The sequence below is a fragment of the Protopterus annectens genome, chromosome 2.part1, assembly GCF_019279795.1.
Source record: "Protopterus annectens isolate FY-2018-M chromosome 2.part1, PAN1.0, whole genome shotgun sequence".
Classification (NCBI taxonomy): Eukaryota; Metazoa; Chordata; order Ceratodontiformes; family Protopteridae; genus Protopterus; species Protopterus annectens.
This window is the reverse complement of record NC_056729.1, coordinates 1,680,254,841-1,680,282,436: the sequence shown is the minus strand read 5'-3', so window position 1 is coordinate 1,680,282,436 and position 27,596 is coordinate 1,680,254,841. Positions and strand designations below refer to the sequence as shown.

The 27,596-nt window shown below is 40.9% G+C and overlaps 1 protein-coding gene across 1 annotated transcript in view; it reads right to left on the bottom strand.

Moving 5' to 3' along the window:
* Positions 1-4,757: 4,757 nt before the first annotated feature.
* The window catches only part of LOC122795010 (carbonic anhydrase 6-like), a 122,994-nt gene continuing 100,155 nt past the window's right edge, over positions 4,758-27,596 (bottom strand). Inside the window, exon 4 of the mRNA XM_044063596.1 lies at positions 4,758-4,787. Within this exon, the coding sequence (XP_043919531.1) occupies positions 4,758-4,787 (30 nt within the window). The remainder of the gene's footprint in view (positions 4,788-27,596) is intronic.

The window sequence follows — 27,596 nt, the reverse complement described above, 5'->3', positions numbered from 1 at the left end:
GAGAATGTATGATGTCATTTCCCAGCTGTATAATCACATTACAGTCAACTTCTGATGTATACCCATTAGTCAGGAGGGGACCCAACATTTTTGTACATCTTTTAAAATTTACTTCCTCATATAAATTTTTAATGATTTTTAAGGGATACCCACGATTAAGGAACATTGTTTCTAAAAATCTGCATTCCTGATAAAAATCTTCATCGTTGGAGCACATCCTGGATGCACGAACTAATTATCCTTTGATTATTCCTCTCTTCTGAAAAAATGGATGCCTACTGGTGAAATGAAGAAAGGAATTGCTATAAAATGGTTTTCTGTATATTAAGGTTCTAAACCTGCTGAATTCTAAATCCTTGTAAAGCTGAATATCCAAAAAGTTAATATACAAATCATTATATTGGTATGTGAATTGTAAAAATGAAGTAAAAGAAGACATAGTATCAACCAGCTGTTCAGCATCGGTGTTAGAACCTTTCATTATTATCAGGATGTCATCCTGGTAACGTGTATACCAGATGACATTCTTCTCAAACAATGGATGAGGAAATAAATATGTATGCTCCCAATATGCCATAACAGCATTGGCAAAGCTCCCTCCACATGGGGAGCCCATGGCGACACCTGTTTTTTGTAAGTAAAAATCGCCCTGAAACATGAAGAAATTATTCTTCAAAATTACATCCAACAAGGAAATAATTAAATCAATTGTTACACCTAATACATTTTTTAAGAGAAGAAATTCTCTTACCCATTCCATGCCAAGCTCTTGTGGGATTATGGTATATAAATCTTTGACATCAATTTATACAATTTTACACCTTTGTTTGTTTCACAAAATTTAGTCGATTTACTAGCTAAAGGTTTTAATTTTGTTCCTCAAACTAAACCTAATATATCACAGGTTCTTTGCGATCTCAAATTATTCACACGCAAGCTTAATTTAAAGGTTATGTTTGCTAACACCGATAGAGTTGCATCTGATGTTTATGTTGCAAGTACGTTTAATCCTCCACTGGAACATAACATTGCATTGTTTGAAAAAATGTCTGAAATGCATTTTCGCGCTGTTATTTCTGATTTTTATTGTAATGGTGGTTCCAATCAAAACAGCGATGAATATGAAGTTAAGGAATTCATTGCATTCATTAGATCCAATAAAATTCAAGTCATGCAGCCTGATAAAGGGGGTGGGCTAATTTTAATGTATGAGTCAGATTATATAAGCAAGATGACTTACATGCTTTCCACGTCCTATTACAACAAGATTTCTTTAAATGAATTTAATCAAGCTTACTCTAAGATAAAAAACTTTTTGAGTGATCTTTTTATTGAAGCCAGCATTTCATTAGATATTTATCATTACCTTTCCATGCCAGCACCTTTAACACCTGTTATTTTCGGGGTTCCGAAGTTACATAAAAATATGCAGGATCCCCCTTTTAGGCCCATCATAGATGGACGCAAATCTATCACTTGTGCATGTGCAAAATGGGTTGATGCAAAATTGAAGGATGCGCTCAAAACAGAGGCTCAAATATGCCGAGATTCGTGGCATGTTTTAAACCATCTTAATACTATCACATTTGATGCCTCTTATGCATTTTTGACTATTGATGTCAAAGATTTATATACCATAATCCCACAAGAGCTTGGCATGGAATGGGTAAGAGAATTTCTTCTCTTAAAAAATGGATTAGGTGTAACAACTGATTTAATTATTTCCTTGTTGGATGTAATTTTGAAAAATAATTTCTTCATGTTTCAGGGCGATTTTTACTTACAAAAAACAGGTGTCGCCATGGTTTCCCCATGTAGAGGGAGCTTTGCCAATGCCGTTATGGCATATTGGGAGCGTACATATTTATTTCCTCATCCATTGTTTGAGAAGAATGTCATCTGGTATACACATTACCAGGATGACATCCTGATAATAACGAAAGGTTCTAACACCGATGCTGAACAGTTGGTTGATACTATGTCTTCTTTTACTTCATTTTTACAATTCACATACCAATATAATGATTTGTATATTAACTTTTTGGATATTCAGCTTTACAAGGATTTAGAATTCAGCAGGTTTAGAACCTTAATATACAGAAAACCATTTTATAGCAATTCCTTTCTTCATTTCACCAGTAAGCATCCATTTTTTCAGAAGAGAGGAATAATCAAAGGACAATTAGTTCGTGCGTCCAGTATGTGCTCCAACGATGAAGATTTTTATCAGGAATGCAGATTTTTAGAAACAATGTTCCTTAATCGTGGGTATCCCTTAAAAATCATTAAAACTTTATATGAGGAAGTACATTTTAAAAGATGTACAAAAATGTTGGGTCCCCTCCTGACTAATGGGTATACATCAGAAGTTGACTGTAATGTGATTATACAGCTGGGAAATGACATCATACATTCTCCGCATAATAATGATCAAGGCAAATATGTAACCAGCTTCATAACCACTTATAATGATTTATCCTCACAACTTAGGAACGTACTACACTTTAATTGGGACATTTTAGCAGAGCAACATTCTCTCAAGAAAATACTTGGTCCCAAACCTACTATGGTTTTCAGAAGAGGTTTGAATTTCAAATCTTTGTTTGAACTACCACACCAACATCAAAACAATTATAAAAAACAAGTAGGTATGTTTAAGTGTGGTAGATGTAGTTATTGCAAATATATCCAAACAGGGAATTTTTTTCATGTGAGGAATAACAAATACAATATTACCAATCGATTCAATTGTGAAAGCCAAGGTGTTGTCTATATTGCTACCTGCCAGTTTTGCCCAACATTTTATTTCGGCAAAACTGAACGACAACTAAAACAAAGAATCTACGAACATGTCTATGCTATAACAAAAGGCAGCAGTACTAACGCCTTGGCTAAACACATTCTTGAATTTAATTCTCATAGTTTTAAATTCATGGTGGTTCAGCAAGTATCCAAGAATCCCAGGGGTGGCCCATGGCATCTAAAGTTAGAGGAGCAGGAACTTTGGTGGCAGTTAAAAACTAATGCCTATGTTTATCCAGGCATCAACGATGTCTGCTCCATCAAATGTTTACTTAAATTGAAAGCCTTGGAACATTGAATAATTTGATTTGTTCCAAAAATGTTTTGCTTTTTTTATATACTTACATATTATAATATATATATTATTTTTAGTAAGATTTTTTAATTAGCTTTTTGATATGAAAAAATGTTTTTGTATATCCTGGTTTAAAATAGCACTAGTGTATATATTCTTTGTGCTAATTACTTAAGAATATACAAATGGCAGATTCTTGAATGGAATGGTTCTTTAAAGGTTAATAGAAATCAGCTGATCTTAATGGATTCCTAATTATGGTCTATATATTTTCAGTGTTTTTTCTTGTATTGTTGTCTGAAGAAGTGCACTCAACTTATGTGCATGAAAGCGCTAACAACTTTTTAAAATAAATTACTTGGATTCTACTGCGGTCATATACTGTATGTTGCATTCATAAAATAATTTCTAGCACTATTATTTATTGTTCAAATGTCAATGTATAAATGCATATATACATGTTTAGTTATTAATATTATATACAGTATTGCAAGACTTCATTTTGCAGCCGTAGCCATAGTGTATTCAGACATACTTACATGCTTATGTATGACAGTCCCAGAGAAAAAGTGCACATATTTTATTTGTTGTATTTATTTATTTATTTATTTATTTGTTTATTTATTTTGATTGCCAGAATAGCAAATACCATTTTAGAAATAAATGAACTTATGTTTATTTTACATTGTCATACTGGTTGTTTGAAGTGGTTGGATGCAGAGATACTTGCATAGCAGTTACTGTAATTTTATTAGTTGATGTATGAATCAACTAGCACAACAAACTAATGGGCACAGTATTTTTTCATATAAGGGGTGGCGTAAGCCACAAAAATTTGGGCTAGGCTTATAAATGCCTTAGGGCAGATAGCCTAGTATAAACCTATGAACCTATGAATGAAATGTGAATCACTGTTGACTTGTCATAAAAAAATTATGCTGCTTGCCCGCTGAAATAAAAAATAGGTAAGATATTAAGGCTGGTTATCTTGGCATTAAAATAGGATGGTGTTAATATTTTTGGCATATTCATTTTGGTGAACATTATAATTGCATATTTTGTGCTTTTGGAATATTTATTCATTTTTGCTGCTAATCAGATACATGTGCGAACCACTGTCCTACACTTTTTATAATAGTCTAGACTAAGTAGACACTTTGAATTAATTACAGTCTGGGAAAGGCACTTAAAAATTCATCTATTGGTGTACAGTCAGTATGTTCAGTTACAGCTCTTAGTTTCTGTGATAAATAGCAGTTCCAGAATTATTTTTATTTTTGAGAACCAGATCAAATGGATGTCATGAACTTGGCAAAAGATCATCTCATCAGATTGCGTTCTGCACCCCAATCTCTCTAACATTTATATAAACTATAGCTCAGTGTGATCAATAAAAGCATATAAAGGGCAACTAGAGGAATAAGGGAACTTGTGAATGAGAATGAATAGGGCAGTGTGGCAACCTGCTCCGCAAAACTGTGGCCAGGTGTGTGCAATGAATTGTGCCTGGAATTGGTTTGTGAGAATCCTTGAAATGGGAGTTCCAGAATCATTTATCAGACACACACAATTAGAAGGTGTCAGACAATGTCTTGAATATAAAGAACAACCTCAAAAGTTATATCATCAGTCCAGGCTGAGAAGCTCTGCACAGGATTTGTCAGATGAAGAGATTGAGAAACCCTTCATCCTAAAAAAGAAAGCAGAGAGATAGTTTTAAGTTGTGTCACATAATTTAGTCATCCTTCTTTAATATGCTAACCAGGAGGTCCTGATGAGGTTAGAATTCCCCTATAAAAAGCAGTTCATGTGTATGATAAAGATTCAAAGCTTGAATGTTTCTACATGGAGAAAGAGAGGACAAGAAATTAAACCATATACCCTTTGAACCCCTCAGACCACGCCCCTTTAGCTACTGGAATTATCAATATTTGATAAAAAATTAGCATTTCATCATAAACCAGCATTTTCAAAGATTAATTACTCAAGTATTTTACTACAGGCCAAACTGGCTAGCAGAAAAAATGTCCACTGTGAAAGCAATGAGACAGGAGACATCCCAGATCTCCTTTACCTACTATAAATTTATATGGCTTCACACAACTAATCAAGACTGCACATTGATTAAATTAATATACTGACAAAGACTCACTTCTGCATTGGATTCTCACCTCTGACCCCAGTAATATCACTCAGATGACACTCTTCCTAACATTCTGAATGTTCATCTGCCTTTTGTGTTTTTTGTATTTTCTTTGCAGCTTTTGTCCCCAGGCCTCTGTTGAAAAGTGTTTTTTTTTTCCTATTCAGGCTTTCCTGGCAAATAAATGTAAATAAATACATAGATGGGATGTTGATAAAACCTGCTGCAATAGCAGATGCCATAAATCCATCTCTGAAGAAGAAAATTTAAAACAAAAAGAGGCAGGAGCCACTCTTAGATTTGAATGAATAAAACACATGAATTTTTTTCATTTTAAAATTGTATTTTTTATTTTAAACGTTTATATCTTTGTGAATCTAGGATATTCTTAACATGTGAAGATGCAGTGTGTTGCAATATTTGTGGGAATCTGAGGTTCTATATACATGTGGAGCCGTAGTGTGTTGCAGCGTTAATAAAGTAAAGAGAAGGAGAAGAAGAGAAAACAGAGAGAAAAGCAAACAAAACAGACAAGGTCAGTGAACTACACATTTTATACAGGAAATAAAGCAAGCAGATCCAGAAGCACAGACAGGTATTGAAGAATGGCTAAAGTATGGCTAGCAGTTGCAGAAAAATGAAGAAATATAAAACTAACAAACAAAAACATCGGTAGAAACTAAATCTGTGTTTTTGTTTTCTCTTATTTTGCTAGAATAATCCCTGTACCCCAGTCCATGCAATGTTACTGGCATAATTCAGTATTGAGGTTTTGTCTAAGACTAGTTCACTAATACCTTTCATCGGTCCAGATTTTCACAGAATGCCTAGACTTTTACTTCACATTTTTGGTCTGATCCTCATAAAATTTGTGTTTCTGGAAAATCACTTGAGGACTGAAGTCACTAAATAATTATACATATTTCAGTTTTAAAGTTTACATCCTCCAGAAAATGTTTGCTAACACAAAATCTGTTATTCTAAAATCTTTGCAAGTTTATAAGAGCAATATTTGAAATCTGTCCCAAATGTGGGTCTATATTAAATCAGCTAAAACTCACTTCAACGAACAGCATTTCATCAGAAATGCTATTCATCAAATTCTGCTCTTGTGGGGGGCCCACTAATTATATGTACCAACTCTGAGATCGCACTACAGCAAGCAAAGGGCAAATTTTCCTATCTTCGCTGTACCGTGATCTCAGTAAGAACAGTTAGACGAACGGCATGTTCGATGTAAGTGCACTGAAAATGCCATTCGCTGAACTGAATTTTCGATGAACTAATAGGGACCCCCAAATTTTGGGCATTTGATACCCAATTATTTTTGGCTTTGTCCAGATTTCTTGTACTAAGAGGTTAAGAGTTATGTGTAGAGTCCTTCCTGTTGGAGTTTGTTTAAATATGAAGGATACAGAAAAATAGTTTTAGCCATGTTTCAACGGCATTGGGACTCTGATGCAGTTTTGAAAACATAGTTGCACACTTAACAACCTTTATGTCATCAACACACCTATTCCACATATAAGTAAAAGAAACATTAAAAGGTATCGGACCAAGAACCAGGCTGTGTGATACTCCATCTGCTGTTGTAAATAGAATAGATTTAACTTCTGCCTGTTTAGCATCCTGGTTTCTAGAGCTCAGATAGCTGTTGAAACAGTCCAGGCTAAATATTAACAGAGAGAGAGCAAAAGTAATTAACAATATAAACATTTCCATTATTTCTTCCAGATTTTAATCTGTTAGAAAGTTATGTATTGTTTAGACTAGCATGTTTTTAGATTTCTTCCAGTTAGGTAAATGTTGCATTTTTAAGTAATTGTATTTATTTTTGTAGGGTATTATTTTCTTTTTCTACTAACTAAGTGATAGAACAGTCAGTATAGTGTCTTATAGAAGATGTTTTATTGTCTTCTTCTTCTTCTTTCGGCTGCTCCCGTCAGGGGTCGCCACAGCAGATCAACTGTTTCCATTTCTTCCTGTCCTCTGCATCTTGCTCTGTCACACCAACCACTTGCATGTCCTCTCTCACCACATCCATAAACCTTATCTTAGGCCTTCCTCTTTTCCTGTTACCTGACAGCTTCATCTTTAGCATCTTTTTCCCAATATACTCTGCATCCTTCCTCAGCACATGTCCAAACCAATGTAATCGTGCCTCTCTGGCTTTGTCTCCAAACCTTCCAACCTGGGCTGACCCTCTAATATACTTATTCCTAATCCTGTCCACCCTCGTCACACCCAGTGCAAATCTTAACATCTTTAATTCTGCCACGTGAAGCTCTGACTCTTGCCTTTTTGTCAATGCCACTGTCTTCAACCCATATAACATACCTGGTCTTACTACCCTCTCGTAGACCTTCCCTTTCATTCTTACTGGTACTCGTCTGTCACAAATTACTCCTGACACTCTTCTCCACCCACTCCATCCTGCCTGTACTCTCTTCGTCACCTCTCTTCCACACTCACCATTACTCTGAACTGTTGATCCCAAGTACTTAAACTCATTCACCTTCACCACCTCTATTCCCTGCATCCTCACCATTCCTCTATCCATCCTCTCATTCACACACATATATTCTGTCTTAGTCCTGCTGACCTTCATTCCTCTTCTCTCTAGAGCATATCTCCACCTCTCCAGGGTCTCCTCCACCTGTTCCCTACTCTCACTACAGATCACAATGTCATCTGCAAACATCATAGTCCACGGGGACTCCTGTCTGATCTCGTCTGTCAACCTGTCCATCACCATTGCAAATGAGAAAGGGCTCAGAGCTGATCCTTGATGTAATCCCACCTCCACCTTAAAAGCATCCGTCACTCCCACCGCAGACCTCACCGCTGTCACACTACCCTCGTACATATCTTGTACCACTCTTACATACTTCTCTGACACTCCCGACTTCCTCATGCAATACCACAACTCCTCTCTAGGCACCCTGTCATATGCTTTCTCTAAATCCACAAAGACACAATGCAACTCCTTCTGACCTTCTCTGTACTTCTCCATCAACACTCTCAGAGCAAACATCACATCTGTAGTGCTCTTTCCTGGCATGAAACCATACTGCTGATCACTAATCATCACCTCCCTTCTCAACCTAGCTTCCACTACTCTTTCCCATAACTTCATGCTGTGACTGATCAGTTTAATCCCTCTGTAGTTACTACAGCTCTGCACATCACCCTTATTCTTAAAAATCGGTACCAAAACACTTTTTCTCCATTCCTCAGGCATCCTCTCACTTTTCAAGATTTCATTAAACAATCTAGTTAAAAACTCCACTGCCATTTCACCTAAACACCTCCATGCTTCCACAGGTATATAATTTGGACCAACAGCCTTTCCGTTCTTCATCCTCTTCATAGCTATCCTTACTTCCTCCTTGCTAATCCACTACACTTCATGATTCACTATCCGCACATCATCCAACCTTCTCTCCCTTTCATTCTCTTCATTCATCAACCCCTCAAAGTACTCTTTCCATCTGCTCAACATACTCTCCTCGCTTGTGAGTACATTTCCCTCATTATCCTTTATCACCCTTACCTGCTGCACATCTTTACTAGCTCGGTCTCTCTGTCTAGCCAATCGGTACAGGTCCTTTTCTCCCTCCTTAGTGTCCAACCTTTTATACAACTCTTCATATGCCTTATCCTTAGCTTTCACCACCTCTCTCTTTGCCATGTACCTCATCTCCTTATACTCTTGTCTACTTTCTTCATCTCTTTGACAATCCCACTTCTTCTTCGCCAACCTCTTTCTCTGTATACACTCCTGTACTTCTTCATTCCACCACCAGGTCTCCTTGTCCTCCTTCCTCTTTCCAGATGTCACACCAAGCACCCTTCCAGCCATCTCTCTTACTAGTTCTGCTGTAGTTACCCAGCTATTCGGTAACTCTTCACTGCCACCCAGTGCCTGCCTTAACTGTTCCCTCAACATCACCTCACAATTACCCTTTTTCAATTTCCACCATTTGATCCTTGGTGCTGCCCTCACACTCACCCTCCTCTTCTTGATCACCAATGTCATCCTACAAACCACCATCCTATGCTGCCTAACTACACTTTACCCTGCCACCACTTTACAGTCTCCAATCTCCTTCAGATTGGTCCTTCTACATAAGATATAATCCACCTGTGTGAATCTTCCTCCACTCTTGTATGTCACCCTATGCTCCTCCCTCCTGTTAAAATACGTATTCATCACAGCCATGCCCATCCTTTTCGCAAAATCCACTACCATCTGACCTTCTGAATTCCTTTGCTTAACACCATACCTACCCATCACTTCCTCGTCTCCTCTGTTCCCTTCACCAACATGTCCATTGAAATCTGCTCCAATCACCAGTCTCTCACCTTTGGGTACAGTCATCACCACTTCATCCAACTCACTCCAGAATTTTTCTTTCTCATCCATCGCACACCCAACTTGCGGAGTATATGCACTAACAACATTCATCATTACACCATCAACTTCCAGCTTCATAAACATCACTCTATCTGACACTTTTTTCACCTCCAAAACACTCTTAGGATACTCTTCCTTCAGGATAATGCCTACGCCATTTCTCCTCCCAGCCACACCATGATAAAACAATTTGAAACCACCTCCGATACACCTAGCCTTGCTCCCCTTCCATCTGGTCTCTTGCACACACAATATACCAACCATCCTTCGGTTCATCATATCATCTAGCTCCCTCCCTATACCAGTCACACTGCCAACATTCAAAGTTCTGACCCTCACTATCACAGTCCTAGCCCTTACCTGCCTTTGGGCATGCCTTCCGTCTCTTCTCCTCCTTTGGCCAACAGTAGCCCAATTTCCGCGAACACCCTGTTGGCCAACAGTACTGGTGGCAGTCATTGTTAACCCGGGCCTCAACCGATCCGGTATGAGTTTCTGTACAGTTTTTTGCATGTGTGATGTGGCACAATTTTACGCCGGTATCCCATCTAAGACATTCACAGTCTTTAATAATTTAAGATGCTATACCTCTTGACTGTGGGAGAGCAGATTACCAGGGATATGTTGCTTTTTCCCTATCCCAAAGCGAAAAACGTGGTTTCTAAACCTAGGGTTTATGCTTACCGACCTTGAGATACATCACAGTTAAATCCCCACAGTGTGAAGGCTGCTAGTTTGTACCTTACAAGACATCTGCAGCAGCTGTAAAGGACAAAGCAGTACCTCATAAAGAGGATTACTGGCCTCAAACAGATCCCCTACACTGACCGTCTCAAAAAACTCCAGCTTTACTCTGTAGCATATCGCCTACTCTGAGGTGATCTCTGCCTAACATATAAAGCTATGTCAAACCCAGAGCTGATGGACATGCTACACCTAAAGAAATCCCAATCCCTGCGAGCTACATGCTCTAGGGACTTAAACCTTGTCACCACAATAAACAGGACATGCTGAAGGGATAGATTCATGTCCCAGAGACTTCCTATACTCTGTAACAAGCTACCTATCTATGTCAAGCAAAGTTCCTCATTAGCACTCTTCAAGAAAAATCTTGATGAGTGGATGGGAAATAGGAAATACACCCCGTGGATCACTTCTGTGGCTCTGCTCGACAGGGGCACAGGAAAATAACTTTCTTGGGTGGTGTAAGCCAGGGAATCTTTTTGGCTAGGCTTACTTAGGCCCTTGGGCCGATAGCCTAGTACCTACCTATAAACCTATGAACCTATATCTATTTATGAATAACCAAAATGTAGCTATGAGTATATTCATATTTTGTCATAATGTATTGGCTTCATTTGAGGTTATTGTTTTCAAGATGATCATGCTGATTTATATTAAGTTCCGTTAAAGTTCAGAGTTTAAAGAACATCTCATGAGTGAAATTAATTGTCTACCAAATGCTTTTCCTTATTTACTCTAAACACCTTAAACTCCACTTCTATTTTTCACAATACTGGCCATGATTCATAAACCTACCGAGATGTGTACATGGCCATGTAAGTGTTGCAGTAGTTTTTTGGTATTCATGAAGCACCCATACCCAATGCTCCACAGTCATCCACCATAAAGACATGCACCACCTGAAGGACTGGTCATGTGACTGTAACAAATGCTAATGAGGCATTCCACAGGAGATGCATATGCTAATTAGCTGTGTGCCATTTTCCAGAACCTCCCCCAGGAAGCCAGCTACATGGCCAAGTGACTCAAAACAGTGCACAATCATGTAGGTCAACACAACCATTCCCACAACATTGCAGTAGCAAAAATGGCCAAGAAGCCATGTTAAACCACAAATACAAACCTGATGGTGGGGGGACCACTACACACTAGGGTTTATTATAAAAGTTCCATAATGACACCAACATCAAAACCTGGATCTGGTGGGGGGAGTAAGGAAACCAACGGACACCAGGCAGAATATTGTGTAAATGTATCACTGTTACTACAGGGAACAGGGGTGGGGAGTGGGTGGATAAACACTGTCCAGTGACACACCAGCATCAACATTACTACAGTGATGGGGGATACAGTGCACACCAGGAAAGAATGCCATATGGCACCTTACAACAACAGAACAGGGATGGGAGAACACCAGACCCCCTCTTAAGAGCCGTAATGGCACCAACCATAGTATGAGGATGGGGGTGGACCAGTAGACCACCAGGGAAAACACTGATGTTATGGCACCAACATTACTACTGGGATTAGAGGATGGAGGGAACCACTGGACACCAGGAATGATTCTCTAAACTGCTGTAATGGCACTAACATTACTATAGTAACAGGGGTGTGAGGGAACACATTGAACACCATGGGATACTCCTTAAACTGTCATACACCCCATACATTACTATGGGGACTGAGGTATGGGGGTGTTCATGGGATACTCCTTAAACTGTCCAACATCACATACATTATATTATGGGGACCAGGGTGTGGGGGTGTTTATGGGATACTACTTAAACTGTCCTACAGCACATACATTACTGTGGGGACAGGGGTGTGGGGGGACACATTCAACACCATGGGATACTCCTTAAACTATCCTACAGCACATACAGTACTATGAGGACTGGGGTATGGGGGTGTTCATGGGATACTCCTTAAACTGTCCTACAGCACATACATTATTATGGGGACAAGGGTGTGGGAGTGTTTATGGGATACTGCTTAAATTGTCCTACAGCACATACATTACTATGGGGACAGGGATGTGGGGGGACACATTGAACACCATGGCATACTCCTTAAACAGTCCTACAGCACATACATTACTATTGGGACCAGTGTGTAAGGCTGTTCATGGGATACTCCTTAAACTGTCCTACACCACATACATTATTATGGGGACGGGGTGTGGGGGGACACATTGAACATCATGGGATACTCCTTAAACTGTCCTGCAGCACACATATTACTATGGGGAATGGGATGAGGAGCAAACCACTGGACACCAGGGCTTAGACTTAAGTGTTGTAATGGGACCGTTATTAATACAGGAATCAGGGGTGGGGAGAACCACCAAGGTTGACAATTGAATTTGCAGTAATGGCACCTACATCATAACAGGGATTGTAGGGTGGGGAGATGCTTTAGACCACAGGGGCTGCCTCTTGTAAAGTGCCATAAGGGCGCTAAAGTATTGTGTGTTGGGAACCATAGGAGGATAAAGATGAGTATAGGTGGTGTAGTGCATGTCTGTGTGTACATGACATCTGTGTGTCAGAGAATGGTTGGACGGGGAGATTCCACTGCTTTCATGGGCAGCAGTATACTTCTATGACATGTTAAGTCAACCATGATCTGCACATCATGGTAATACCTGAGATTCAAGAAACATGCCAATAATGACATCTGAAATTAGTCACAGGTAGCATGCTCCTAAATTGTATCTGGGCATATCGAGAGGGAAGAGCTGTTGTAGCATGAGCTGTGCCTTTAATGAATTCCCAAAAATATTATGTTTTATATATCTATATCTCTATATCTTTATCTCTCTCTATAAATATATATATATATATATATATATATATATATATATATATGTGTGTGTGTGTGTGTGTGCGCATATATTGAGAGATATGTGGGTTGCAGGCACTGGGTCAAATGTACAGGTATATAACATTTGTTTGCCAGATACAAGGATATGGTAGTATTCCCTTTCCCCAGGGATTGTGCAGTTTTGGAGTTAGTATATACAATTAGCACAGGGTGTGGGGATGCACCTCGGGGGGGGGGTGCATCCTTTGTAAAAATACTTGTGCAGAATGTGTCAATGTTTGTCGTTTTGACATTTCAGCAATATTCTGGATGTTGGTTTAGCTGGCCTTTCAATGGATTGCAGCCACTGGATCGAATGTACAGGTATGTCGACATCTGTTTGGTTGATACCAGTTGTTCAACACAAACAGATGGATAACAGGTGTGCAAGAACAATAATCCCCAAGCAGGCTTGTCCCCCTTACAAAAGCACTTGTATTTAATTTACTCTTCTCTTGGGTAATCACCAAAGCAAGTGCAGAATATGCTGGTATTTATCATTTTGACATTTTAACAGTGAGATTCTGGGTGTAGGTGTAGCTACCCTAAACCCATACACACACACACACACACACACACACACACACACACATATATATATATATATATATATATATATATATATATATATATATATATATATATGCTTGTCTTTTTGGCTTTTCCCGGTTAGGGGTCGCCACAGTGGAACACCAGTCTGCTAATGATTGGCAGTAGATTTTTATGGTGCCAAGTTGCTAGCTCGACACCCAATCTTCAACGAAGGCACGCCCATTCATGCATGTCTTTCGAATGCCACTCGACCGCGGGGTGGACATGCAGACTCCACACAGAAGGCACTCCAGCCGAGAAACGAACAGGAAAACCTCTTGCTGTGAGGCAACAACGCTACTGCTACACCACCGCTGCTTAGCACACACACACACACACACACACACACACACACACACACACACACACACACACACACACACACACACACACACACACACACACATATATATATATATATATATATATATATATATATATAGTTGCCATTCAGAAAATGTTGACAGCTCATAGTGTTGGCACTCAAGTGGGCACTATATATATATGCATACACACACACACACACACACACACACACACACACACATACAGACACACACACACATATATATATATATATATATATATATATATATATATAGATAGATATATATAGTTGCCATTCAGAAAATGTTGACAGCTCATAGTGTTGGCACTCAAGTGGGCACTATGAGAATGACAACAGTTCAGAGTGTTGACAGGTCACAATGTTAACACAGGTGCATGGCTTAGTATTAGGGCTGGGAATGTGCTTGTGCGTGTGTTGGCAGGTTAGGTTTAGAGTAAGGGTTAAGTAAGGTAATGCCTTTAGTGTTGTGCTTGTTTGTTGGTGCATGTTTCAGTGTGGGGTTTGGGTGTTTTTTGTTAGTATTGTGAACTCTTTTTTGCGATCTGTCAATATTATGAACTGTCGGTATTTTGAACTGTTGATCTTATGAACTGTAAGTATTTGGTGTCTGCATTTTGAGCTGTCAACATTTTGAGGTATACTCTATATCTATCTACTATATATTGATCTCTCTCTCTCTCTCTCTCTCTCTATATATATATATATATATATATATGTGCATATATTTTCTCTCTTCTCTGTCCTCTCTCTCTTTCTTATTTCTCTTTCTTATGTTTTTTTTTATATACAGATTATCCATGTAGTAGTAATTAGTATGTCTGACACATGGACTTTTAATGGGTATTTAGTGGCGCAGTAGTTACTTCCAAATGTTCAAAATATAAAGTCAACGAGTATAACATAAATACTGATTATATGTCTATGTAAATCTAACAATAGTACTCCTTGATTCACTTTTAAATCACTTTTGTTTAAGAAATACTTGAACGTAAATATGCATGAGAATAATTATGCAGACTGAGACTGGAGATGAAGAGCTTGATTAAGATGTATTTTCAAAATAAAAAATATTCTTTTCTTTGCTGAATGAATATAGAGCAAACTAATTTATTAAAATAGGAAAAGCAAAAGGCAGCAGGAACAGCAGCAGTGTATACCAAAGAAAAATGTAAAACAAAAACACCAAAAATCAGGAGAAAACCAGGTCTTTTAGCGTAAAATGATTTAATTCACTATTCATCAGTTCATCACAAATACAATTCATTACTACAGAAACACACTTAAAATACTGTCAGCAAGTGAACAATTAATTGTATAACAAGCTGTTCAACTCATAAAACAATTATTCAGTTGAAGTGAACCATCAATAAACTTAGTCCCATAGACTACTGTTTGCAGTAAAAAAATACATCTAAGTAAAAACATTATTTTTTAATATTAACTTTTCTGTTTTTAAAAAAAAAATTATATTGACTGTGTCATTAGCCCAGGGTGTATGTAAGAAGCCAATCTCAGTTGCCATACCACTTCTTTCTGTTCTACTTTGTTCCTATAATCACCTCCCCTGATGTCCTTGTTCACTGACTCAAGAACCGAGAAGGTGAACTTTTTCCAGTTAATGCACGTAGTGGAATGTTTGTACAAGGAATCTTTGACATTTTTTATTCTTATAACATACAAATGTTCAAGAATACGTGTCCTCAAACTTCTAGTGGACATTCCCACGTAGAACGCCGGACATCCACTACACATAGTCAAATAGACAATACCTTCACTACCACAATCTAGTCTACTTTCAGGCTTGTTGGCTGTTGGTGAAGCACCCTCCAAGAGGAAAAAACGCTGAGAGAAGAAGGGAGCCACTTTTGAGATTTTAAGTATTTTTTCTCTGTTTATTTGCTAAGTTTTTCTGCATAGCTACCTAGCTTGAGCATTTTCTGGCTTGTTAAACTTGATTTCTGTATTAGTAGCTGTATTTAGAGCACAACCAAAAGCTGTTTGCTGAATTTCCTGTTTGCACTTAATTTTAAATCATTTTTTTCTTAAAACTTGCATATTTTCTGTCCTTGACCTAGCACTCTTGTGTGGGGTCATTTACTGCACTGTTATAACTTGATATTACTTGTGAACCACTGCTATCTCTGTAAAAACAAAAAAAAAAAATCTTGCTTTTTTCCCACTTTTCTGAGAGTTAAAAAAGTTCAGTTACAGGCTTGCTGTTCCTGAACTGTTTGAAAGTTTCTGTGAGGCCATTTTTGCTTGGGCTGAAGGAGGGTCTCTCTGTGATCAGTGGCAGTGAATAACATTGAGCAGCTTCCCTGCCCCCCGTAGAGGTGGTTACTGACTTGAAACTGTAGTTTTATTGGCCACTAGGGGTCATTTCCAAAACTCCTTCATCTTCCTCTCTTAAAACCTAGTTGCCTCGTGGTTTGGGCATCTTTTCAGGCTTGTTGGCTGTTGGTGGAGCACCCTCCAAGAGGAAAAAGCGCTGAGAGAAGAAGGGAGCCACTTTTGAGATTTTAAGTATTTTTTCTCTGTTTATTTGCTAAGTTTTTCTACATAGCTGCCTAGCTTGAGCATTTTCTGGCTTGTTAAACTTGATTTCTGTATTAGTAGCTGTATTTAGAGCACAACCAAAAGCTGTTTGCTGAATTTCCTGTTTGCACTTAATTTTAAATCGTTTTTTTCTTAAAACTTGCATATTTTCTGTCCTTGACCTAGCACTCTTGTGTGGGGTCATTTACTGCACTGTTATAACTTGATATTACTTGTGAACCTCTGCTATCTCTGTAAAAAAGAAAAAAAAAATCTTGGTTTTTCCCACTTTTCTGAGAGTTAAAAAAGTTCAGTTACAGGCTTGCTGTTCCTGAACTGTTTGAAAGTTTCTGTGAGGCCATTTTTGCTTGGGCTGAAGGAGGGTCTCTCTGTGATCAGTGGCAGTGAATAACATTGAGCAGCTTCCCTGACCCCGTAGAGGTGGTTACTGACTTGAAACTGTAGTTTTATTGGCCACTAGGGGTCATTTCCAAAACTCCTTCATCTTCCTCTCTTAAAACCTAGTTGCCTCGTGGTTTGGGCGTCTTTTCAGGCTTGTTGGCTGTTGGTGAAGCACCCTCCAAGAGGAAAAAATGCTGAGAGAAGAAGGGAGCCACTTTTGAGATTTTAAGTATTTTTTCTCTGTTTATTTGCTAAGTTTTTCTGCATAGCTGCCTAGCTTGAGCATTTTCTGGCTTGTTAAACTTGATTTCTGTATTAGTAGCTGTATTTAGAGCACAACCAAAAGCTGTTTGCTGAATTTCCTGTTTGCACTTAGTTTTAAATCGTTTTTTTCTTAAAACTTGCATATTTTCTGTCCTTGACCTAGCACTCTTGTGTGGGGTCATTTACTGCACTGTTATAACTTGATATTAGGTTCATAGGTTCATAGGTTTATACTAGGCTATCTGCCCTAAGGCATTTATAAACCTAGCCCAAATTTTTGTGGCTTACGCCACCCCTTATATGAAAAAATACTTTGCCCATTAGTTTGGTGTGCCTCTGTCCAGCAGTGACACAGAGATGATTCCCGGGGTAAACCTACGATCTCCCATCCACAGGTCAAGATTTCTCTTGAACAGAGTCAGCGAGGTGCTCTGCCTCACATGGACCGGGATTTTATTCCACAGCATAGGGAGTCTCTGAGTGATAAATCTATCCCTCCAGCACATCCTATTTATATCCATGCTAAGGTTTAAGTCGCTTGCTCTAGTGGTTTTGGTGGATTTGGATTTTTTGAGGTGGAGCATGTCCATTAATTCGGGTTGGACATGGCCTTGTATGTCAGGCACATGTCACCTCTGAGCAGATGGTATGCGACTGAATAGAGCTGGAGTTTCTTCAATCTGGCAGCATATGACAGATTTTGGAGTCCCTTTATCCTTTTGGTGAGGAACTTTTGGGGTCTCTCCAATTGCTGCAGATGTCGGGTGAGATACATCCCGAATGGGGCATTGTACTCGATCATTGGTCTGATAAGTGAAGAGTACAGGGGAACAATGACCTCACTAGATCTGGATGTGAATCCCTTCATGATCAGGTGGGCAATGTAGAAGGTCTTTCTAACCACTTTAGCAACGTGAGTGTCAAAAGAAAGGCCACTGTCAACCTGGGTCCCCAGGTCCCTGATAACCTCTTCTGTGCTTAGTGGATTGCCACCTATATGGTAGCTTGGGGTTACCTTGTTTTTCCCGAAGGGTATGACTACACATTTTTTGGTGTTTAACTTCAGGCCATGGCTCTGGCACCAGCTATCTGTTTCCATGAGTCCCTTCTGAAGGATATCCGTGTCCGATGCACTTTCCACTATGGCGCCCAGTTTGCAGTCGTCAGCAAACTTTGTCAGCCAAAGTCCTCCCATGTTGGCCTGTACTTCTGAGAAGTAGATGCCGAACAATAGGGGGCCAAGGACTGAGCCCTGTGGGACACCACTTGTGACCGGCTTGGAGTCTGACATAGCGCCAGCAACTGTAACCCTGTGGGTTCTGTCCTTAAGCCATTTTGCAACCCATCTTGTGACATATGGGTTTACATTTAAGCTGGTAAGTTTTTCTACAATACCCGAGTGGGGTATTGTGTGAAAGCCTTGCAAGGTCAAGGTAGGCTGTATGGACTGCCTTTCCTCATCAATGGCCTTGGTGACTGTTTGAAGAAGTTGACCAAGTTCAAAAGGCATGATCTTCCCTTGAAGCCAAACTGGGTCGGGTCCAATGTCTGCAAGTCCCTATATCTTTGTTTATGAGCTCCATTATGATCCTCTCCATAGCTTTGCAGACTAGACTTGTTAAGCTTATGGGGCAGTAATTACCAGGGTCCGTGAGGCGCCTTTGTGGAGTGGGACCACAGTTGCCGTACGCCACTCCTTGGGCACGTATCCTGTGGTAAGGCTGAGATAAAACAGCTGCCTTATGTGCGGGTTTAATTCCTCATTTAGCTCGTGTAGCACACAGCTGGGGACACCATCCAGTCCCATTGATGCTGTGTTTTTAGCTTTAGAGAGAGCAGCTTTCACCTGCGCATTTGAGATGTCTGGGAGGCTACACTCGGCTGGGATAGTTATCTCTCCTTTAGGGGGGGAGAGGGGGGTGAAGTTTGCACTGAACCTGTCTGCCAGTATGTTGGCAATGTTTGTGGGTTCAGTGATTTTTGTATCATTTTGGACTAATTCTGAGCATATCTGAGAGTTTCCACCCAGGTTCCTAACATACCTGAAAAAGGCCTTATGATTGTCCTTTGAATCCAAGGAAATTTTTCTCTCAAAATTGGCCTTAGTTGATTTTATGAGTGCTCGTATTTTTTTACTAATAATGATCAGGGGTGACTTCCCTTTTATGGATTTTGTTCTATCATGTAATAGCTTTCTCCTCTTATTGTAAAGTTTGTTAATGGCTGGGGTCCACCAGACTGGATGTTTGCCCTTTGTGGAAAGAGTCTTGGTTTTATTTGGGATTGCCTGATCCATGCAGTCCTGGAGGTGTTCATAGAAGGCATTTGTAAGGGCTTCCGCAGCTTGGGTTGTGGTTTCCACTGGCTCAGGGGCCTTGAAGGATACCACACCAGTCTTGAGTAGTGTGAAGTTTGCTTTAGAGAAGTTCTTCCCTGTGGTCTTTTTTGTTTGGGGTGGGGGCGGGATGTGGATTTCCAGTGAGATTAGTTTATGATCAGATCTCACCAATGAGGGATATACTTCCGGTGTGGAGCATTTTGTCCCCATGTTTGTGACAATGAGATCTAGTATATTTTCTCCTCTCGTGGGAACAGTGACTAGCTGTTCCATGGCATTTGAATTTATGAACTCCAGGAACCGTTGGGCTAGAAAGTTAGGGCTTGAGTAATGTTCCCAGTCTATATTCGGGTAGTTGAAGTCACCCAATATGATGGTGTTTGGAGATACATTTATACCCTCCAGTGTCTTCAGGAAGGCTGTGTGGGGTTCCTGAGTTTGAGAGGGTGGCCTGTAGCATGCTACAATTTGTAGAGCAGTTTTGCCTATGGTTAGTTGCACCTGGATGGTTTCCGAAGCCGTGCGTTGCCACCAACCTGGAGGTGTGGGTATCCTTTATGAATATGGATACACCCTCCTTTTGTGGTGTGGTCCGGGTTTTGGGGCGGAACGCATGATATGAGGTAAAACCTAATAGTGCCGGGGTGCTCTCAGGAGCCTTGAACCAGGTTTCAGTTACAGCACAGACATCTATGTTCTCCATACTGAGAAGGGCCTCGAGTGCGTGCATTTTGAGATTTAGACTTCTGGCATTGAGCAGCATTACCCTCAGTTTCTTCCCATTTTTGTTTTCTAGGGTGGTAGGTTTAGAATTTGAGCCTTGCCTAAAAAAGGCACTATGGGGGTGGCAAGAGCCTTAGCCAATATCCGGAATCCCAGGGGTGACAGGTGCAAGCCGTCCCGTCATATTACTTGTGAACCTCTGCTATCTCTGTAAAAAACAAAAAAAAAAAAATCTTGCTTTTTTCCCACTTTTCTGAGAGTTAAAAAAGTTCAGTTACAGGCTTGCTGTTCCTGGACTGTTTGAAAGTTTCTGTGAGGCCATTTTTGCTTGGGCTGAAGGAGGGTCTCTCTGTGATCAGTGGCAGTGAATAACATTGAGCAGCTTCCCTGCCCCCCGTAGAGGTGGTTACTGACTTGAAACTGTAGTTTTATTGGCCACTAGGGGTCATTTCCAAAACTCCTTCATCTTCCTCTCTTAAAACCTAGTTGCCTCGTGGTTTGGGCGTCTTTTCAGGCTTGTTGGCTGTTGGTGAAGCACCCTCCAAGAGGAAAAAACGCTGAGAGAAGAAGGGAGCCACTTTTGAGATTTTAAGTATTTTTCTCTGTTTATTTGCTAAGTTTTTCTGCATAGCTGCCTAGCTTGAGCATTTTCTGGCTTGTTAAACTTGATTTCTGTATTAGTAGCTGTATTTAGAGCACAACCAAAAGCTGTTTGCTGAATTTCCTGTTTGCACTTAATTTTAAATCGTTTTTTCTTAAAACTTGCATATTTTCTGTCCTTGACCTAGCACTCTTGTGTGGGGTCATTTACTGCACTGTTATAACTTGATATTACTTGTGAACCTCTGCTATCTCTGTAAAAAAAAAAAAAAAAATCTTGCTTTTTTTCCCACTTTTCTGAGAGTTAAAAAAGTTCAGTTACAGGCTTGCTGTTCCTGACCTGTTTGAAAGTTTCTGTGAGGCCATTTTTGCTTGGGCTGAAGGAGGGTCTCTCTGTTGATCAGTGGCAGTGAATAACATTGAGCAGCTTCCCTGCCCCCCGTAGAGGTGGTTACTGACTTGAAACTGTAGTTTTATTGTCCATTTTGGGTCTATTCCTGCTTCTTTCCAGCCCCTGCTATCAAGCATGCTTTAATGTGCTTTAGCGCGATTTAGCGCGGAGTTGCCACTAGAGCAGCATCGGGCAGCGCCGGTTAAACAAGGTTAAACTTTTTCTGGCTCCAGAAAGTCTGTTCTTCAATTTTTCCCTTAGAACTGCTCTGTTAGGAACCTAAACAGTTTACACCTTCACTAAAAAGTGCAGCACTTGTTCCAAATAGCTTTTTCTTCTCAAAAAGCTCAGCACTTGTCTTATAAGCATATCCCTTGTCTTATAAGCATTCTCTTTGCAGGTCTAGCACTCCTATATTATACAAATCTCTCACTAGCAAACCCCCCCAGGAGTGCCCACTTCCCTGCTAAGCCCACTACTTTTCTGTCTCATACCAACTCATAATTCTTTCTAGCATGTCGAAGGGTCAGATGCTGGCATTCTCTCCTGCCCAGTTGGTGAATCTGGGAATTCTGAGACAATGTTACAATTGCCTCATGTACACGGACAACCCTCTCCTCCTCCCACGTAACACTAACACTTGTGAGAGATGCAGCTATTTAGCCAGACTGGAGGCTGAGCTCTCTCAACTCAGGACTGGCAAGACCAGGCAGGAGGAGAAGGCAACTACACACACCACAATACCAGTCTCACATAACTCAACCACACCACTGAATCAAACACATAAACACACTAAGACATACTCGGAGGCTCTGAGTAAAAATTTACCTAAACAGCAGAGGCCTCCAAAGCAGACACCCAAGCAACTGCAAACTCAATACACCACACAAACAACACATAAACAACAAAATCAGTGTGCAAAGCAGTCACTGCCCTTAAGGCCAAATACAACACCAAACATACTTGTCATAGGTGACTCCATAGTCAGACACACTGTCGTCCCGCTCACCAGACTGAGTAAGGAGAAGGTCACAGTAAGCTGCCTGTCGGGTGCTAGAATCCGCCACATAACGCAAGCACTCAGGTCTCTCAACAGCAGGTACAAGTACGACTCAGTCATTGTCCACGCTGGTGTCAACGACCTGAGACGTACCTCCTTGGACTACATGAAAAGAGACATTGAGGTGCTCTCTGATTATGTAGCCCAGGCAGGTATGACCCTGACCTTGAGCAGTATCCTACCTTCACCTAGAATGATGCCACACTACAGTGATAAGATGATCAGCTTTAATAATTGGCTTAAATTCTGGTGTCATTCAAAGGGGATCCAATGTCTGTCTGCCTGGGATGACATGCTGGACAAGCCACGCTGCTTCGCAAGGGATGGCTTGCACCTGTCACCCCTAGGCTTCCGGATATTGGCAAAGGCTCTTGCCACCCCCATAGTGCCTTTTTTAGGCAAGGCTCAAATTTTAAACCTACCACCCTAGAACACAAAAAAGGAAAAAAACTAAGGGTAATGCTGCTCAATGCCAGAAGTCTCAATCTCAAGATGCACGCACTCGAGGCCCTTCTCAGTATGGAGAACTTCGATGTCTGTGCTGTGACAGAAACCTGGTTCAAGGCTCCTGAGAGCACCCCAGCACTATCAGGTTTCACCTCATATCATGCGTTCCGGCCCCAAAATCCGGACAACACCAAGAAAGGAGGGGGGTGTCCATATTCATAAAGGACACCCACACCTCAAGGTTGGTGGCAACGCACAATGCATCGGAGACCATCCAGGTGCAATTAACCATAGGCAAGACTGCTCTGCAATTTGTAGCATGTTACAGGCCACCCTCTCAAACTCAGGAACCTCACATGGCCTTCCTGAAAACATTGGAGGGGATAAATGTATCTCCAAACACCATCATACTAGGTGATTTCAACTACCCTAATATAGACTGGGAACACTACTCAAGCCCAAACACTCTAGCCCAAAGGTTCCTGGAGTTCATAAACTCAAATGCCATGGAACAACTAGTCACCATCCCCACAAGAGGAGAAAACATACTTGATCTCATCATCACGAACATGGGATCACAATGTTCAACACCGGAAGTATACCCCTCACTGGTGAGATCAGATCATAAACTAATTTCGCTGGAGGTCCTCATCCCGCCCCCACCTGAAATAAAAAAGACCACAGTGAAAAACCTCTCAAAAGCCGACTTCACACTTCTAAAAACTAGCGTGGTCTCCTTTAAGGCCCCTGAGCCAGTGGTAAACATTACTCAAACCGCTGAATCACTTACAAATGCCTTCTACCAGCACCTACAGGACTGCATGGATCAGGCAATCCCAAACAAAACTAAGACTCTTTGTACCAAAGGCAAGCGTCCAGTCTGGTGGACCCCAGCCATAAACAAGCTCTACAACAAAGGAGGAAGCTACTACAAGATAGAGCAAAATCCTTGAAAGGTAAGACACCTTTGATCATTATAAGTAAAAAACTAAGAGCTCTCATAAAATCAACCAAGGCAAATTTTGAGAGAAAAATCGCCAAGGACTCAAAAGACAATCATAAGGCCTTCTTTAGCTATGTTAGAAACCTAGGAGGAAACTCCCAGATATGCTCAGAATTAGTTCAAAATGATGTGAAGATTACTGAACCTACACACATTGCCAACATACTGGCTGACAGGTTCAGTGCAAACTTCTCCCCCTCCCCAAAGGAGAGATATCTATACCAGGGATTGTAGCCCCCAAACATCTCCAACGCCCAGGTGAGAACTGCTCTCTCCAAGGCAAAAACACAGCATCCATGGGACGGATGGTGTCCCCGGCTGTGTGCTCCATGAACTCAATGAGGAATTAAACCTGCAGTTAGGACAGCTGTTTAATCTTAGCCTCACCTCAGGATACGTACCCAAGGAGTGGCGCTGCGACTGTGGTCCCACTTCACAAGGGCGGTGCCTCCACCGACCCTGGTAATTACCGTCCCATTAGCTTGACAAGCCTTATCTGCAAAGCCGTGGAGAGGATCATAATGGAACTCATAAATAAAGACATAGGGAACTTGCAGACTTTGGATCCAACCCAGTTTGGCTTTGTCAAAGGCAGATCATGCCTTTTAAACTTGGTTGACTTTTTCGAGACAGTCACCAAGGCCATTGATGAGAGAAAGGCAGTCCATACAGCCTACCTCGACCTGGCAAAGGCCTTCGACACAATACCCCACTCAGGTATCATCGAAAAACTCATCAGCTTGAATGTAAACCCATACATCACAAGATGGGTTGCAAACTGGCTAAGTGACAGAACCCACAGGGTCAGAGTTGCTGGAGCCATGTCAGACTCAAAGCCTGTCACAAGTGGTGTCCCACAGGGCTCAGTCCTGGGTCCACTCTTGTTCGGCATCTACTTTTCTGAAGTACAAGCAAACACAGGAGGGTTATGGCTGACAAAGTTTGCAGATGACTGCAAACTGGGCCATAGTCGAAAACACATCTGACACAGATATCCTTCAGAAGGGCCTCACAGAAGCGGATAACTGGTGCCAGAGCCATGGCCTAAAGTTAAGCGTCAAGAAATGCATAGTCATACCCTTCGGGAAAAACAAGGTTACCCCTAGCTACCATATAGGTGGCAATCCACTGAGCACAGAAGAAGTCATCAGGGATCTGGGGACCCAGGTTGACAGTAGCCTTTCGTTTGACACTCATGTTGCTAAAGTAGTTAGGAAAACCTTCTACATTGCCCACCTGTTTCATGAAGGGATTCACATCTAGATCAAGGGAGGTCAACGTCCCCTGTACTCATCACTCATTAGACCTATGATTGAGTACAATGCCCCATTCGAATGTATCTGACCCGACACCTGCAGCAGCTGGAAAGGCCCCAAAAGTTCCTCACCAAAAGGATAAAGGGTCTCAAAAATATGTCTTATGCTGCCCTACTGAAAGAACTCCAGCTCTATTCAGTCTCATACCGCTTGCTCAGAGGTGACCTGTGCCTGACATATAAGGCCATGTCAAACCCAGATTTGATGAATATGCTTCACCTCAAAAAATCTAGATCCCTCAGAACCACAAGGGCGGGAGACTTAAACCTTGACACGGTTATTAATAGAACGTGCTGGAGGAACAAATTCATCACCCAGAGACTCCCTATGCTGTGGAACAAAATCCCGGTACATGTGAGGCAGAGCACCTCGCTGGCCTTGTTCAAGAGGAATCTTGACCAATGGATGGGAGATCGCAGATATACTCCAGGGATTACTTCAGTGTCACTGCTTGACAGAGGCACAGCAAAATAATAGGCATAGTTTTATTCAAACTAAAGGGGTGGCGAAAGCCACATAACTATGGGCTAGGCTTATAAATGCCCTTGGGCAGATAGCCTAGTATGAACCTATGAACCTATGAACCTACCTAGAACAGTGATGTTGAAATCAAGGTGTTGCAAAAAAATATAAGAACCAGTGTGGATGTACCTACATACTTTACATCCCATACACTCATGCATACATCTGTTGTTTACTCTGAAACAATGGGAAGCATGTCCCCTCTCCAACGTATCCTTGATGTTACAATTTTTCTTTCAGCAAGGCCCTTATTTTAACTTATAACCCATTATTTTATGACATCAAGGACATAGGTTCATAGGTTCATAGGTTCATACTAGGCTATCTGCCCTAAGTCATTTATAAGCCTAGCCAGAGTGTATGTGGCTTACACCACCCCTTAGGATGAGAATACTATGCCCTTTTAGGGTTTAGTTTACTATGCCTCTGTCTAGTAGTGACACAGAGATGACCCCCAGGGTAAACCTACGATCTCCCATCCACTCATCGAGATTTCTCTTGAATAGAGTCAGTGAGGGGTTCTGCCTAACATGGACTGGGATTCTGTTCCAGAGTGTAGGGAGCCTCTGGGTTATGAATCTGTCCCTCCAGCACATCCTATTTATTTCTGCGTTGAGGTTTAAGTCACTTGTTCTCGTGGCTCTGATGGATATGGATTTTCTGAGGTGGAGCATGTCCATTAATTCAGGATTGGACATGGCCTTGTACATTAGGCACAGATCACCTCTGAGTAGGCGGTATGCGACTGAATAGAGCTGGAGTTTTTTCAGTCGGGCAGCATATGACATATGTTTAAGACCCTTTATCCTCTTGGTGAGGAACTTTTGGGGTCTTTCCAACTGCTGCAGGTGTCGGGTGAGATACATCCCAAATGGGGCATTGTACTCAATCATTGGCCTGATAAGAGAAGAGTACAGGGGCACAATGACCTCTCTTGCTCTAGATGTGAAACCCTTCATGATAAGGTGGGCAATATAGAAGGTCTTCCTAACCACTTTGGCAATGTGAGTGTCAAATGAGAGGTTACTGTCAACCTGGGTCCCTTGGTCCCTGATTACCTCTTCCGTGCCAATGGATTACCGCCTATGTGGTAATTTGTCGGTACCTTGTTTTTCCCAAAGGGTATGACTATACATTTTTTGGTGTTCAGCTTAAGGCCGTGGCTCTGGCACCAATTATCCATTTCTATGAGGCCTCTGTGAAGGATGTTTGTGTCCGCTGGAGTATCAATGATGGCGCCCAGTTTGCAGTCATCTGCGAACTTTGTCAGCCACAATCCTCCTATGTTTGCCTGTACTTCGGAAAAATAAATGCCGAACAAGAGGGGTCCCAGGACTGAGCCCTGTGGGACACCGCTTGTGACTGGCTTAGAGTCTGACATAGCTCCAGCAACTCTGACCATGTGGGTTCTGTCCTTGAGCCAGTTTGCAACCCATCTTGTGACATATTAAATAAGAATTGGTTTATTTTTAGAGGAGATCAAGAATTGTTAAAAAATATGGGGGAAAAGCCATGTGTTGTATATAAAAAAGATGCTTGTTTTAAAAATTTACTTGAACAAAACACAGAGGGTTATAAAACCCATGGAAAAGGACGGATGACCAAATGTGGTCATTGTACACAGTGTTCCAGTATTTTTGAAACGGACACCTTACATATTCCACATTATGGTCTAATACATTTGAACCATAGGTTGAATTGTAACAGCACTTTTGTAGTTTATGCAGCCTTATGTCAATCATGTGAAAGATTTTATATAGGGAATACTAAAAAGGCTTTCAAAGTGCGTGTA